The sequence below is a fragment of the Telopea speciosissima genome, chromosome 3, assembly GCF_018873765.1.
Source record: "Telopea speciosissima isolate NSW1024214 ecotype Mountain lineage chromosome 3, Tspe_v1, whole genome shotgun sequence".
NCBI classification, from domain to species: domain Eukaryota; kingdom Viridiplantae; phylum Streptophyta; class Magnoliopsida; order Proteales; family Proteaceae; genus Telopea; species Telopea speciosissima.
The window spans coordinates 69,276,054-69,293,032 of NC_057918.1; the positions used below are offsets into that span (position 1 = coordinate 69,276,054).

Genomic DNA, 16,979 nt, shown 5'->3' on the forward strand with positions numbered 1-16,979 from the left:
TTAGTTTTGGTTATAAATTAGAATTGTTTTAAGACTTTAAATACATGGTCGCAATCAACGTTTGAATGAGGAAAATTGGGCTTTGTTTAAGCAATGGTGTAAGATTATGGACCCAGATTATGTTGATGTGCATGCTTCAATATGCAACTTCCTACAAAATAAATCTCAAGTGGATGCAGACAAACGTGGCATTTAGTTTTTCAGTTTTCAAAACCAACTTTTCCTAGTAAACGTTTGCATACGTTTTCATTATCAAAGCGGGAAAAAAAAATTTGCCACCGATAAACATAATCTGGACACGTATCCAAATGCCCCCTCAGTCTTGAAAATTAAAAAAGAAATGAACAACAAACAACAAACTCAGCCTTACCCCAACTTAATGGGGCTGGCTACATGGATCCAAGCAAAACAAAGTAGGGAAAACTTGGGTCTAACCACAACATTTTGGTTGATCTTCCATTGTATCTTCACCCATAAGGGCCCTTCACAGGTTCTTTGAATGAATGAATGAACTGATTTTCACTTCCTAGTCTCTCTCATTAAATGTCCATTTCAACATCCTCAACTGAATGCTATTTATTCTATAAGCATGTTGTCCCTTGATTCCCAATATTTTGCTCCATTTTGCATGGCTGTACTATCTAAATTCAATAGCGTATAATAAATATGGCATAACTTGAGCTAGTGGGAGAATAGTTGGCCACATCAACCACTTGTCTGCCTCAACAGCATTAAAAAAGAATATTAAAGACTTCAAGAGCCTTAAACATGATTGCAAACGATAATATAACCAACCTGCTACCATGCAAATTTGGAATTCACCTCTTAGATATGATCTAGAAGGATGCAGCCCATTCAAGATCAGATATAGAGAATCTTAAGCTTAATTTATCCAATCCAAAAGGAAAAGGATGAAATCCCAAAAAAAAAAGTAATAGGGTTGTGCTGCTTGAAGAATTAGGAACAACCTTCAAAAGGAAGTGTATGAAATTAAAACTAGAATCACGACTAGTGTCCAAACAGAACAGATAAAAGTACATTCCGAATAATATTTTTTATGCTTTCTCTCGGATTGCCAATTAACAGAACCTGATCAATTTGACTGTGCTGTAACATTTCTGCACCACTGCATTGCACCAGACATCTAAGCTGTCTCTACAGAGTTGGCACAGAGTAGAAGTTACTTCTTCCCTTTCTCTACAGAAAAAATTCAGCCAAAAGAATACAACCAGGAATGACTACCTTCTTTAATCGAAGAAACCAGACATTATGGCACACAAAGAGCAAATGACAGCATCAAACCGGTTATTCTAAGCTTCATAATTGTAAGCATTTCCTCTGTTTGAATAAATTAGACACATCACCACAATTACAGACAGTTCGGACATAAATAAAAATACTAATCTATCTTTGCATAAGTTTGAGATTGACCATAAGAGAAGCGGATTCTACCAACCTGAGGAGTCGCCGACTCTATTAGTACTGGAACCCCCCGTCCCCTGGGCTTCCCTGCGTTCCAATTCACTATCACTACAACCTGCTCCTTCAACAACCACCTTGTCTCCCAGTGAAACAGAAACCTCATCGTCACTATCGGAAGAGCTTACCACGCTCTCCCGCGATTCCGCCATCGTCACCGTCACCAATCTCCCTGCTCCACCACTGCGCTATTACTATTTGCTACTGCCTTGGATCCAGATCTGTAGAACCTCCGAGATTGAAAGAAAGTTACAGATGCTCTTCTTGATGAAGAAAGTCCAAAGTTGAACGTTGAAACCCTAAACTAAAACTTACAAAATGTTGAAAAAGGAAAAGCTATATGTAATTTCGCATATGCTCACACATGGAGGGACTTCCTAGGAAGACAATTGAGGTCTGCCAGAGAAGCTAAAGGGAAAGATACTCGTTTTCTTTATTTATTGCTTGGTTGATTGAAAGATTGAAAAAAATAGAATAAAGAGTAGAGAGAGTAGGACCTCTGCAACTGCAGCCACTCGCCCACTCCACTACTCCACTAGAAACGACGGTTTCGGTGAGGATTCGATGGTTATTACAAGAGAAGGGTGAAATCGGGGACGTCGTGCGCCCCAGCGATGTCCAGAGTCTCCAGATTCTGAGTCTTACCATTATAACAAAGATTACACGCGTGCCGGCGGTTGGTTTCTGTTGATGGAAATGATGTGCTTGGGTACCCACATACCCCAAAACTGGAATTTTAATTTTTTTTTAGTGGATCATCAGCCACCTGCTCCTAAATCTGATGCCAAATGATTGGTCATGTGACCGACAAGGACTGCTTAGATCTTGACCGTCGCCCACGTTAGCTCTTTGACTATACGATGCCAACCTGATCGGACAAGTAATTCCTTGTCTATTTTTTTTTTCGTTTTTTGGGTTAAATACGCATATCCCTTAGAATGCACCAAATGTTCCTCATGCCCCTAACCCCTAAGGTTCTTTGTTTTTTTTCGTTTTTGGTAACTTAACCCCTAAGGTTCTGATCAGTCCACACGTACCTCTTGAAAATTCCACTTTTCACCCCTATTTTATCCCCCTAAATTCATGCCAGGCATTAAATGCTAAAAAAATTACTAAACTACACTTTTTTTCTATCATTTCTAAAATTTGAAATGACCTAATTGCTCTGACTTATTTGCTAAAATCTAAAAAGACCAAAATACCCTCATCTTCCTCAAATCATCATCTTCTTTTACAATGTAGATACCCACTGCCACCACCACCGCCATCCACCATTAACACCATCACCACCGTGAATCCCCACCTCCAACTCCTCCACCTTTACCGATTCCACCACCGAGTCCCCCTCCCTTGCCCATTTGCAAACTTTTTAGGGCTCTTTTCCTTTTTCCCCCCCTCCCCACACTATTTTTTGTAGAATAATCCTTTTATTTTCCACAAAAACCAACACAAAATGTTTTCATCTCCTATCTTTCTCTATGGTTAAAGCCTTTGGGAATGGTTAGACTTTTTGTGCAAAGACTCCTTTTTGGTGGTGTTGATTGTTATATGTTGGGAAAATAGTGATGAGTAGATGATGAGGTAAGTATAATCATTATTACATACACGTAGGTAACTTGCCGAAGCACGCATAGCTGTGTTGTAAAGGTGATCATTGTATGATGTGTATCAGATTGTTTGTCTACAGGATGAGTGTACACATCGGGTAGTCCTTGCTAGATGAATTGTATGATTGTAATCAGATACCATAGACATTGTTTCCTAATAGAGAAGGGTATCCCTATGAATTATTGGAATTAAAAATGAGGGCAATAGCCCCTACCCTTGTCCATCCCCCCAAAATGTTTTTTCTGAAATACAAAGAATCATCAATAACCACCTCATGTTGAAACTTGCAATGTGAAGAGGAGATATGGTAGCAGAACATGTTAACTCTTTTGACCCCAAAACTTAAGCTATCACATGTATGCTTTTTTATTTTAATAAAAAACATGTTGTGTTTATTATCGGAGAAAAAAAAAACTGTTGTGTTCTGTCTGCATTCTGCATAGGAAAGAATGTGTTTATTTTTTAGGTGTACAACTAGTGTATCTAAGTGTCATATCTGAATGTCATATGAATTAGGTCAAACCAATGTTGGACTTTATGTTTATCGATTTGTTAATATGTGATAGATAGATTTTGTGATGGTGATAGATTAGAAATGTTTTTCAATCTATGTTTTTTTTTTTTTTTTGTTGGTAGAAAAAAACTTCCATTAAGAAAGACTCGGAGACACCCCGCTCGAGGTCCCAAGTGGAACGGCAAAGCAAGGATCGGAAACAGGCCAAACAATCCTATCCGAGATGGATTGGACCCTCCTGGAATGTTTTTCAATCTATGTTTTAATGAACCCAAATTGGATAGCATCCATTTTCCTTATTGGACTGTCGTTATTTGTATTTTATATTAATTCTTCTGGTTAGAAAGTTGAAAAAAATTGGTTTAAACAATAAACAAGTGAAAATGGTATTACTGTAATTACCAGTAAATGAGTAAGAACAGGTTTTACCAAACACCATAGCTGTTCCAAAATTGTTCTAATAATGGATTTGCCAAATGGTCAATTACAGACTAAGAATATTATGCCAGGCCAAGAACATAAAAAAATGTTTTTGGGAAAATACACCCGTTCTTGATGAAGAACGTTACAAAAAACGCAGCCTTGGTGGCCTATCCTACCTCTTTTCTTTGAGTACTTTCTTTCCTTGGTGGTATAGGCCGTAGCCCGTAGGGGTTGATCCTTGACCTATTTTGTCCATATAAAATTCCTTGATTTTGAAGGGGGGAAAAAACACTAAAGGATACGAAACAACACCAGGATACAGTTCATTTTGCATGATGTACCTTAGTCAGTTAACTCGCGTATTATCTGTGTATCTGAACGTTTTATTGAAAAATTATATTTTTAGTTGTACACCACTTATATTTTTCAAAAAATACAAAATTAACAGTTCATTAACCAGAGCACGTTAAGTGATGACGTGGGTTTTAAAGTGGACATGAAATGACTGTTTACCCTTCCTCCTTTCCTTCTCCCCTAGTATTTTAAAATCCCTACATTGCTCTTGGTATCCTCCCCTCTTCTACTGTATTCCACTCCCAACAGCCCACCACCCCACCCTCTGCCGCAACGATCAACACCCCAAAACCTGGCCACCTCTGCAACACCCTCCCTCCGACTTGCACCACGCAAATCGGAGTAGGCTATCCATTAAACTATTCAATTCAGGGTAAGAAGAGAGAGAAAAAGTCTTCTTTTGATCTATATGTCTGCAAATTGGAGTAGAGTAGAGAAGGGCCATAAATGGGATACATGCAAACCCCTAAGAATGTGATTCTCTTGGGGTTTTATTTTAATGGAAACCCTAAGCTTCACCAACACAAGTGGACTTACCATAAATGGCGATTCTCCAATTCCCTGTTGACATTGCGATTTCACTCTCTCCTTTGTCAGATGTTGAGCAGGTCCGTGATTTGAGTCTCTGATTCACCTCCATCATCATCTACTACGTTTCCATTAAAGGGTTTTATTTTTCCACTTTTTGGGGGTTTGCGCGAAGATAGGTAGAGAGTGGCATCTTTTGTGCATGACGTAGAGAGAGAGAGATGGAGATTTCAGACGGTTTAGAGGTATCAGAAGGGGTTGATTGCAACGTTGGAAGTATTGTTTGGGTTGCTAGAGGAATGGGTCTTGGTGGCCAAGAAGGATACTCGGCCCAAATGAGCTCTCTCCTTCTCATCTCATGTAATCGAGATCAGGAACTCCGATCAAGCTTCTTGGAAGGGAAGATACTAGTGTGTAAGTTCATTAGACATGTTTTTTTTGGTTAAATAGGGGCAATGTAGGGATTTTAAAATATCAGGGGAGAAGAAAAGGAGGAAGGGTAAAATAATCATTTCAAGTCCACTTTAAAGTCTGCATCATCACTTAACCTGCTTTGGCTGATGGATTGTTAATTTTATATTTTCGAAAAACACAAAGGTATACAAGTGCAATTTTTGAAACTTCAAATTGATTAATACTTTAGGTAAAGTACAGGAGTATATGCATAATTTTCTCTAAAATCAATTGTGAGCTCTTCTCCCTTTTGACCCGAAAAGGAAAATATTTTATTTTGCAATTTTCCTCCCTTTTCTCATGACAGCTCCACTACTGAATCACTGGAAACCCTGGCTCTTGTACTTCAGGTCAAATACGGATAGTGTAATTGAGAGGATAAAAATTCGCCCTTGACTCGTGTACACGACTACGTAGCCCTTATAAATAGAACACACTTTCCTTTTATCACATATTCCTGTTAGTCTCTTGGTTGAGTTTTCTTCTTCTGTCAGCACTCCTGCCAGCCATTTTACACTTCAGTTTCTCGGCAACTGAACTCCAGAAGGCAGTGCAGGGCGGGCGAAGATGCAGTACAAGAACCTCGGCCGCTCTGGTCTAAGGGTGAGCCAGCTCTCTTACGGAGCCTGGGTGAGTTTCGGTAACCAACTCGATGTGAAGGAAGCCAAGTCGCTCCTCCAGTGCTGCCGTGACCATGGCGTCAATTTCTTCGACAACGCTGAGGTCTACGCCAACGGCCGTGCCGAGGAGATCATGGGTCAGGCCATCCGAGAGCTCGGATGGAAGCGATCCGATATTGTTGTGTCTACCAAGATCTTCTGGGGCGGTCCTGGCCCTAACGATAAGGGTTTGTCTCGGAAGCACATCATTGAGGGCACCAAGGCTTCTTTGAAGCGGCTTGACATGGAGTACGTGGATGTCATTTACTGCCACCGGCCTGATACTTCGACGCCCATCGAAGAGACTGTGAGGGCCATGAATTATGTGATCGATCATGGGTGGGCTTTCTACTGGGGGACTAGTGAGTGGACGGCGCAGCAGATCACTGAGGCCTGGTCGGTTGCTCAAAGGTTGGATCTTATCGGCCCTATTGTCGAGCAGCCGGAGTATAACCTCCTGTCTCGTCACAAGGTGAGTGAATCACTCAGAAAACAATCCTTTTCCCCACTGAAGAAAAAAGGGGTACTACTTCAGCGCTTCTTTCCAAAATTTGTGTAAGCTATCTATCCTCAGCTTACCCATTGGCGCATTTCCTATTGTAGATTTGTCAAACTAAGTGCATTTCTTGTGTTTTGATTTTATGATCGTTTGGAACATATACTAGGGCGCTGTGTCTGGATTTAATTTTTGGAGAATGAAATATTGATCGGGAAGGCTGCCTGTAGAGAACTGAATGGGTGCTTAGCTCCCGCAGATGGAGAAAATTTTATTTATCGTATTGGCGCCTAATTAAATTTCTAAGATATGGACAAAGAGTTCCCCAATCTTATATTAGGTAACTGGTAACCGAAGTACTAGTGTTCCCAGTGAGATTAGAAAGGTGTTAAGGCACACCCAATGCCTTCGGCATTTCCATCTGTTTGATGCTACAATCACATTTAGATTGTTCAATCTTTATTTTGTTCATGGAATATGAAATTTTATTAGGCCAAATGCCAAACATGATCTGTACATCCTTTTTGGTCCTTTATTTATGTGCATGGTTTGCTCTAGGGTTTGATATAAGCAGGACTTGGTGGTCTGCCAGAAGGGGTCCTTACCTAGCTTGCCATTTTTAATGTGCTTAGAACTTGCTTTTGGCTCAGTAGTTTGTTCTCTTGTTGGTGGTAAGACCTGCCAGTTCTTCATTGCGATAGCATTTCATAGTGATTATCCTTTTCATCTAACCTATATGTCTCCAAGGATGTGTGCTTTGATACCGCTAAGTTCCCTATATCTGATGCTTCCCTTACAATTTTGCATGATTCATACATACTTTGTCTGAGCTTTGGCAAAAGGTTAGGTTTAGCTAAGAGTGTTCTGATTGCTTCAAGATATTTTTGGCTTTTATAGAGCAAGTGTACACTGAAATTTTGGTGGGTAATCTTTTTCTCAAGGCATGAGCTTTGGAGAGAGTAACTATATTTATGTTGACTATACTCGATCACATTAAGATTGACCCTCCCTTCTCCCTAAAAAGTAAAACAATTATAAATGAATTTATCATCTCTTAGTTTGAGTGACTGCCTTGATTCTTTTTGTTAGAAGTTGTCGTAGTAAGGGGGAGGGAAGTCGTGAATTAGCGCTAGAGCTAATTCACGATTCCTTCCTCAGGGGTGTTTTGGTCCTTTGCTGTTTACCTTATTGTCTATTGTCTATCTTATTATTTATTGAATGAATTGGGGCAGTCACTGTTACGGCTGTGACTCCTAACAAGTTGCAGCAATTCTGTCCTCTTCCTCCTCTCTTCTTCTTTCTTCTTATTTTATTACATGGTATCAAAGCTGGATCGATAGGGACTGGTTTACACTTACAAGGATCAGTTGTTCTCTTTTGATCGAGGCTCTATATTGGCTGAAATCTTCTTCGACAATTTGATTGGTTTGTAGGTCTTTTCAGGCTCTCGTTAAAAGGGATGCAGCACCCTATACTGTTTTTGATGTTTGTCTAGAGTCTAGTTCGTGATTATATGAAGAACTAGGTCTGATTTTTTGTGGTTTTGATGAAGAATGTTGAGCAGTGATTTGATGGAAGTCAGCAATATTTAATCGTGATTTTCTATGGTGAGCTGGTTTCTGCTTTTGGAAGTGAATCACAATTTTTTATTTTAATTTGGTGACCTATTTGTTGGTTGTCTCTTGGTTTAACGGTTACCTTGGTTTGTGAGAATGGTTGAAACCAAGACTACCGTGGCTGAAATTTCATCTTCTCATCGTATTACTGATAAAAAATTAGAAGAAATATCAAATTTCCAGCAATGGAAGAGGGTTGTTCGATTAGCTTTGATTGGCTGTGATCAACAGGATCATTTAACTAAATCAAAACTTGATGGAGATACATCATGGGACACTGTTGATGCACGGATTTTGAGCCAGATGCTAAATTCAATGGAAAATCAGATTGCAGATTTGGTGGCTCATATTGATACAGTTAAGGAATTATGGGAATATTTGAATGTCCTGTACTCTGAAGAAGATAACTTGTCACAAGCCTTCTATAAAGTGGATCAAAAGAATCTCAATGTTACCCAATATTTTGCTGACTTCAAACATTTGTATGAGGAGCTGAATTTTGTCCTTCCTATCTCATCGGATGTGCAAGCAATGCAAAACCTGTGAGAACAACTTGCGGTTATGGTATTTTTGGGTGGACTTCGTAAGGAGTTTGAGTCAGTGAGGTCTCAGATTCTTGGTGGGGATAAAGTCATCACTCTTTCTGAAACTTTTTCTCGAGTTTTACGTGCTTCCCGTGAAAGCAGCCAAGAGCCCACCAATGCTGAAAATTTTGCTCTTGCTTCTTTTCCACCAAACCGTGGTCCTACAGGAGGGTCAGGTAATAGTAGTGGTGGTGGTCGGGGTCGTGGGACTGGCACTAGTAAAGTTCCCACGACTGGTGCTTTGGAGACTTCAGGACAGGTGAGGACCTGTCATCATTGTGGTAAGCCTGGCCACATTCAGCGCTTTTGTTGGAAACTACATGGTAAGCCACCTTAATTTGCCAACTCGGCCAGTAGCGATTCAGGTGTTTCTTCTTCTTCCAAGCCCGAGGGTAAGACTGTGACGATGTCTGATGAAGATTATGAGCGTTTTACTCAGTTTCAGAATTCCCAATCATCTCAGTTCTCCGCTGCTACTCTTGTTCAGACAGGTAATGTTACTGCGTGCCTCTCATCCACTTCTCGTCCCTGGATCATTGATTCAGGTGCTTCGGATTACATGACTAGGGTTCCAGGTATTTTTTCCTCATTTTGTGAGTCTTCTTCTAATGTAGTGTTAGCTGATGGGTCTTTAGCTCAGGTTCGGGGTACAGGCATTGTGTATGTTACCTCATCTTTGTCATTATCCTCTGTTTCTTATTTACCTAAGTTTTCATTTAATTTGTTATCTGTTTACAAGTTTACCAAAGCTCATAATTGTTTTGCCACTTTTTTCCCTAGCTATTGTGTATTTCAGGATCTCAAGTCGAAGAAGACGATTGGTGGAGGCCGTGAATCTGGGGGGCTGTACTGCTTGAAGACACATCAACTGTGGCATGTTCGAGTGTGGCGCTTCCTCATCAGATTCATTGTTGTTTGGGTCATCCTTCCTTAGAGAGTTTGAAAATTTTGGATAGTCGTTTTAAGTCTTGTCTAGTCTTGATTGTGAGTCATGTCAGTTTGGGAAATTTCACCGTGTAAGTTATTCCCCTAGAGTCAATAAACGGGCTGCCCACTTTTTGCTCTTGTTCATTCTGATGTTTGGGGCCCTTGTCCGGTTGTTTCTCAGTTAGGCTTTCGTTACTTTGTTACATTTGTTGATGATTATTCCAGAGTTACCTAGATTTATTTAATGAAAAATCGTTCGGAGTTATTCTCCATTTTTTGTGCTTTTGTTCTTGAAATTCAGAATCAGTTTCACAATTCATTAAAAGTTCTTTGTAGTGATAATGCTAAAGAATACTTTTTTGCTCCTTTTTGTACATTTATGTTTCAACATGGCATTATTCATCAGTCCTCTTGTGCGGACAACAAAATGGTGTGGCCGAAAGGAAAAATAGACATTTAATGGAGGTCACTCGCTCTCTTTTGTTTGAGATGAAAGTGGCTAAAAATTTTTGGGCTAACGCAGTTTTGACAGCATGTTATCTTAGTAATTGTCTACCCTCTTCAGTTTTGTGTGGGAGTATTCCATCTTCTTTATTGTTTCCTTTGCAACTTTTGTTTGCTTTACCCCCACGGGTTTTTGGGAGTGTTTGTTTTATTAGGGATCATCGTCCTAGTCACTCTAATTTGGATCCTAGGGCTCTTAAATGTCTCTTTGTGGGGTATTCTAAGACTCAAAAGGGTTATCGTTGTTACTCTTTTGATTTAAAGAAATACTTTGTTACTGCTGATGTCAAATTCTTTGAGTCCACTCCATTTGTTAAGTCTTTGCCGCCTTCTTCAGATTTGGACGATGATCTGCCCGGCTATGTTGTCGAGCAATCTTCTCCTTTGTAGGATCCTTTCCTAGCAGCGCCACCTCCGGCTCAGCGACCTGCTGTGTTTCACCGTCGCTCATCTGTCTAGTCGACACCTCGCATTTAAGCTTTTGACATATATAGCAAACGGTTCGCTACCTTTACCACGTCTTCTTTGCCTCTAGATCCGGATCCTCCAATAGGTACTTCCTCTTCGTCTCCCACTCCTGTTAGTTCTGTTTTAGATGTTCCTATTGCTTTTCGTAAGGGTGTTCAGAGTTGTACCCAATATCCTATCTCTGACTTTGTGTCCTATTCTGGTTTGTCCTTTAATTTTGTTGCTTGTTTATCCACTATTGAGAGTCATCCTATTCCTAAGCCTGTTGTCGAAGCCTTGTCTGACCCTGGGTGAAGGGCTGCTATGACTGAGGAATTATCTGCGCTCAAGGAAAAGCAGACATGGGGCCTTGTTTCTTTACCCTCTGGTAAGTTCGCAATTGGCTGCCGGTGGATATTTGTAGTGAAAGTTAATCCTGATGGGTTTGTGGCTCGGTTGAAGGCCCATCTTGTTGCTAAGGGCTATGCCCAGGCCTATGGTATAGACTTTCTGGATACTTTTTCTCCTGTTGCGCAACTTACTTCGGTTCGCATTTTTCTTTCTTTGGCTACTACACACCATTGGCCTTTGTTTCAGTCGAACGTCAAGAATGCTTTCTTGCATGGTGATCTCCATAAAGAGGTGTATATGGAGCAACCCCCTGATTTTGTTGCTCAGGGGGAGTCTGGTAAGGTGTGTTGGTTGAAGATATCGTTGTATGGGCTGAAACAGTGGCCACGGGCATGGTTTGGCCGGTTTACTGAAGTTGTGTTGAAGTTTGGACTGACTCGGTCTGAGAGTGATCATTCAGTGTTCTTCCAGTGTTCTGATGCAGGGAGGATATTTTTGGTAGTGTATGTAGATGACATTGTTATCACAGGAGATGATTATTTAGGTATTGAGAGCTTGAAGACACATTTGGGACAGAAATTTCAGACTAAGGACCTGGGACGTCTGAAATATTTCTTGGGTATTGAGGTAGCTCAATCATGGAAAGGAATTTCGCTCTCACAATGAAAGTATGTCCTTGACTTGCTTTCAGAGACAGGGTTACTGGGATTTAAACCTTTGGATACTCCTATGGATCCTGATTTGAAACTGGTGGCATATGGTGGTGATATCCTTGATGATCCAGAGAAGTATCGGAGGCTGGTAGGGAAACTCAACTATTTTACTGTGACCAGGCCTGACATCTCCTTTCCTGTCAGTGTACTGAGTTAGTTTATGTCCTCTCCTTGGACGTCTCAACGGGATGTCGTTATAAGGGTTTTGCGCTATATCAAGAAACCTCCGGGTCGTGGTCTTTTATATTCTGATCATGGTTATGGGAGAATAAAAGGCTTTACTGATGCTGACTGGGCAAGGCCTCCAGTTGATCGAAGATCCACTTTAGGTTACTGTGTGTTTGTTGGAGGAAATCTTGTTTCATGGAAGAGCAAGAAGCAGACCGTTGTAGCTCGGTCCAGTGTAAAGTCGGAGTATCGTGCTATGGCACGTGGCACTTGTGAACTGATGTGGATTAAACAGTTGATGGAAGAACTTGAGTTTGGTGATGATTCTCCTATGTTACTATGGTGTGATAATCAGGCTACCATTTATATCTCTACCAATCCTATGTTTCATGAGAGAACAAAACACATTGAGATTGACTGTCATGTTGTTCATGAAAAGCTGCAACAAGGGATTATCTCTCCTCGTCATGTTCAAACTGGGGAGCAACTTGCTGATTTATTTACAAAGTCTTTGGGGAGTATGAGAGTAGATTATATTTGTAACAAACTGGACATGATTAACATATATGCTCCAGCTTGAGGGGGAGTATTAGAAGTTGTTGCAGTAAGGGGGAGGGAAGTCGTGAATTAGCGCTAGAGCTAATTCACGATTCCTTCCTCAGGGGTGTTTTGGTCCTTTGCTGTTTACCCTATTGCCTATTGTTTATCTTATTATTTATTGAATGAATTGGGGCAGTCACTGTTACGGCTGTGACTCCCAACAAGTTTCAGCAATTCTCTCATCTTCCTCCTCTCTTCTTCTTTCTTCTTATTTGTTGGAATTTTTTCAATAATTGTGTGGACGGTTTTGGGTCATTCTTTGGTTCAATGTTGGCCTAGTTTTTTGGCTAAGGGACATGTATCTTCAAAGAGACATATCTAAAGGACATGTATTTTCAAAGAGACATATCCAAGGGACATGTATCTTCAAAGAGACATATCCATTTGTATTGGTGCATTCATAGCACTTGGATTAGAATATTTTAATCTAATCCATTGATCTAAGAGACACATCTACACTATGGGGTATCTCCAAGAGACACACCTATACCATGGGGTATCTGCAAGAGACACTTACATATGAGTGCTTGGATTAGAATCTTTTAATCCTATCCACTCATGTCAATGGACACACCCATTCCATGGGATGTCTTGAAGAGATACATCCACCACTATAAATAGAGGTGAAATGGACAGCCCAAATCATTCAATTTTTGTGGTACGATTTCAGTCAGTTAGGCATTAACAAATTCTCAATTCTCTGATAGTTTCAAGTGGTTACTGTCTCTGCAAATCAATAATTAGTCCAGCTTATTTTATCTTGGGAGGCAGATTTGCTGTAGCCCAGTGTAGTAATAGGGTGCAAATACTGTCTTAAGGACAGTGTGTTCTCTTTCGACTCAAGCTATCTCTCCATCCTCTCCTTCTTTTGATATCAGTTTTTTAACAATCTTAAGACAGAATTTGATCAATGGAGGAGACAACAATGATGAAGATACCTGGGAACGAGATCACCAAACTGGATATGTTTGATGGTTCGTTCTTCAAGCGTTGGAAAGGGAAGATGTATTTCTTCCTCATTGCTTTGAAGATTGCACATGTTCTGAATGAAGAGAAGCCAACAACATCGACAAACACCACTAGAGAAACTTTTAAGTGGAGAAACACCAGTGCAGAAACAACAACGCCAGAAGTGGGAACAAGACGACTTCATGTGCAAGGGTTACATTCTAAATGGGTTATCAAACACACTTTATGATGTGTATGAGCCCAAATTTGCAGACAGCACGACGAGAGAACTATGGGAGGATCTCGACAAAAAATACAAAATTGAGGATGCTGGTAACAAGAAGTTTCTTGTAAGTTAGTTATTTGATTACAGAATGGTAGGTGATAAGTCTATTATTTCACAAACTTATGAGTTGTAAGATCTCATGAATCAAATAATCTCTGAGGGTCATTCTCTTGATGAGTTTTTCCTAGTATTTACAATTATTTCTAAATTACCTCTTGTTTGGAAAGATTGTCGGAAAGAATTGAAACAAAAGAAAGATGCAATGACTATGCAAGAACTGATAAAGTATATCCAAGTTGAAGAGAATTCTCGCAAATTAGATAAACTTGAATTGGATGAAAAATCTCCAGAGGCTCATGTTATAGAAAATGCATCTTCTAACGGCAAAAAGAGAAAGTTTGATGGGAAAGGATCTGTTTTGGAAAAGATGAAGGGTAGTTTTACTAACCCTAAAGCGGCTTGTTGGAAATGCAGGAAAGTCGGTCATTTTAAGAAACAATGTCGAGTTTATCTCAAGGAGAAGCAACATAGTTGACAATGATGATTGGGCTACTGTGATATCTGAAGCATTCACAGTTGATGATGATGAGGAATGGTGGTTGGATTCCGGTGCAACCAAACATATTGCCAAGAACAAAAATCTGTTCAAAGTTTATGAACAGCAGATGGACAAGATCTCTTTATAGGAAATTCTTCAACTGCTAAGGTCATAGGTAAAGGCACAGTGGTTCTAAATCTCACATCCGGAAAGAATATTATTTTGAATGATGTACTTCATGTTCCTGATATTAGGAAGAAATTAATGTCTGTAAGCTTGCTTGACAAACATGGATTTAAAATCCTGTTTGAGTTAGGGAACATCATCGTGTCCAAAGGGGGAATTTATGTTGGGAAGGTTATGCATTGAATGGGATGTATAAGTTTAATATGATTAATGGAAATCCATCTTCTGCTTATATTGTTTCTACTTTTGATACATGGCATTCTAGACTTCGGCATGTTAATTATAAGTGCATGAGAAATATGGTTAAATTAGATTTATTACCGGAATGCACATCTTCTAGTCAAGACAAATGTTCTGTATGCATCAAGTCTAAAATTACTAGGAAGTCTTTTGAGAAAGTAGAAAAGAATACACAACTCTTAGAATTGGTACATTCTGATTTGTGTGAGGTAGAAGGTATTCTAACTAGAGGTGGTAAAAGATATTTCATCACTTTTATAGATGATTGTTCAAAATATACATATGTATACCTGTTAAGGACTAAAGATGAGGCTTTGGAGAAATTCAAAATCTACAAAGCCGAAGTGGAAAATCAATTAGATTGTAAGATTAAAATCTTACGAACTGATAGAGGAAGAGAATATTTCTCTACTAATGATTTTTGTGAAGTTTATGGAATTATCCATCAAACAACGGTTCCCTAATCCTCAACAAAATGGTGTAGCAGAAAGGAAAAATAAGACTCTAACAGAAATGGTGAATACACTTTTACTTACTTCTAACTTACTAAAGAATTTATGGGGGGAAGCATTGATGACTGCTTGTCATATACTTAATCGTATATCCCATAAAAAGACTAATATCACTCCTTATGAATATTGGATGAAGAGAAAATCTTCTCTTGGATATTTTGAAGTATGGGGATATAGAGCATTAGTAAGATTAACTGATCTTAAAAGATCTAAATTAGGTGAAAAAACAATTGAATATATTTTTATTGGTTATGCTCAATATAGCAAGACCTACAGATTTCTAATGACGGAATCTACAGAGACCGTTAGCCAAAATACAATTTTGAAATCTAGAGATGCTGAGTTCTTTGAGGATTCATTCTCTAGGAAACGGAAGAATGAGGATACAAACAAGAAGGATCAAGATACAGTTCAATCAAACTCTGAAAATAATGAGAGTGTTGAATTAAGAAGAAGTAAAAGAGTTAGAGTAGAAAAATCCTTTGGCCTAGATTTCTATCAATTCTTGGTAGAAGAAAATAGAAATGAAATTACAAATTCTTGTGTATATAATGTTGAACATGATCCATTGACTTTTCGAGAAGCAATGAATTCTCAAGATTCTACTTTTTGGCACGAAGCTATAAATGATGAAATGGATTCTGTCTTGGGAAATAACACATGAGTTTTAACAGATTTACCTCCTAGATTTAAATCTATTGGTTGTAAATGGATCTTTAAGCGAAAACTTAAAGTTGGTGGAACCATTGATAAGTTTAAAGCTAGGCTAGTAGCCAAGGGCTTTAAGCAAAAAGAAGGTATTGTGATCAAGCCTTCGCCGCTGTATAATTTCTTGGGGTCACCTGCCTGAGGTTCACTAGGGCCCAGAAGCTCCCGGTTCGTGCGTGGCGCAAGGGTCATGTACGAGCCCAGGGGGGATTTAGTCGGCCTAAAGTCGGATACCCCTCTTGTCTCCCAAAAAAAAAAAAAAAAAAAAAAAAAAAAAGAAGAAGAGAAAAAAGAAGGTATTGATTATTTCGATACATATGCTCCAGTTGCTAGAATTAGTACAATTAGATTGTTAATTGCTTTAGCATCAATTAATAAACTTATTATATACCAAATGGATGTTAATTGCTTTTCTAAGATTTAGAAGAAGAAGTTTACATGGAACAACCTGAAAGGTTTGTTTTGAAAGGCCAGGAAAGTAAGGTTTGTAAACTAGTCAAATCTTTATATGGTCTAAAACAAGCTCCTAAGCAATGGCATGAAAAATTTGACTAAAAAGTTGTAGTAAGTGGGTTTAGAATAAATGAATCTGATAAATGTGTTTATTCTAAATTCAAAAATGGACATGATGTTATAATATATTTATATGTTGATGATATGTTAATCTTTGGTACCAACTCAAGCATTGTTTTGGAGACAAAAGCTTTCCTATGTTCGTGTTTTGATATTAAAGATATGGGTGAAGCAAATGTAATTTTGGGAATCAAAATTGTTAGATCCTCTGATTTTATTTCTTTAACACAGTCTCATTACATAAAGAAAATCTTAAAGAAATTCAATCACAAGGATTGTAAACCGGTTGCTACCCTATATGATCATTCTATTAGATTAATTTCTAATGAAAAGAATTGTAAATCTCAATTGGAATACTCTAGTATCATTGGCAGCTTAATGTATGCCATGCAGTGCACTCGTCCTGATATAGCTTTTGCAGTTGGTGTTTTGAGTAGGTTTACTAATAATCCTGGACAAATTCATTGGAATGTGGTTTCTAGAGTACTTAAGTACTTAAAGGGCATAATGAATTATGCATCAAGTTATAAGGATTTTCCCACAGTACTAGAAGGATACACAAAT

The 16,979-nt window shown here is 39.0% G+C and overlaps 2 protein-coding genes across 2 annotated transcripts in view; one reads left to right on the forward strand and one right to left on the reverse strand.

Moving 5' to 3' along the window:
- The window catches only part of LOC122655473 (sterol 3-beta-glucosyltransferase UGT80A2-like), a 32,321-nt gene extending 30,480 nt beyond the window's left edge, over window positions 1-1,841 (reverse strand). Inside the window, exon 1 of the mRNA XM_043849666.1 lies at window positions 1,457-1,841. Coding sequence (XP_043705601.1) covers window positions 1,457-1,631 — 175 coding nt within the window. The 5' untranslated portion in view covers window positions 1,632-1,841. The remainder of the gene's footprint in view (window positions 1-1,456) is intronic.
- A 4,041-nt stretch (window positions 1,842-5,882) lies between these two features.
- Window positions 5,883-16,979, forward strand: part of LOC122656014 (probable voltage-gated potassium channel subunit beta) — a 34,197-nt gene continuing 23,100 nt past the window's right edge. Inside the window, exon 1 of the mRNA XM_043850429.1 lies at window positions 5,883-6,490. Coding sequence (XP_043706364.1) covers window positions 5,927-6,490 — 564 coding nt within the window. The 5' untranslated portion in view covers window positions 5,883-5,926. The remainder of the gene's footprint in view (window positions 6,491-16,979) is intronic.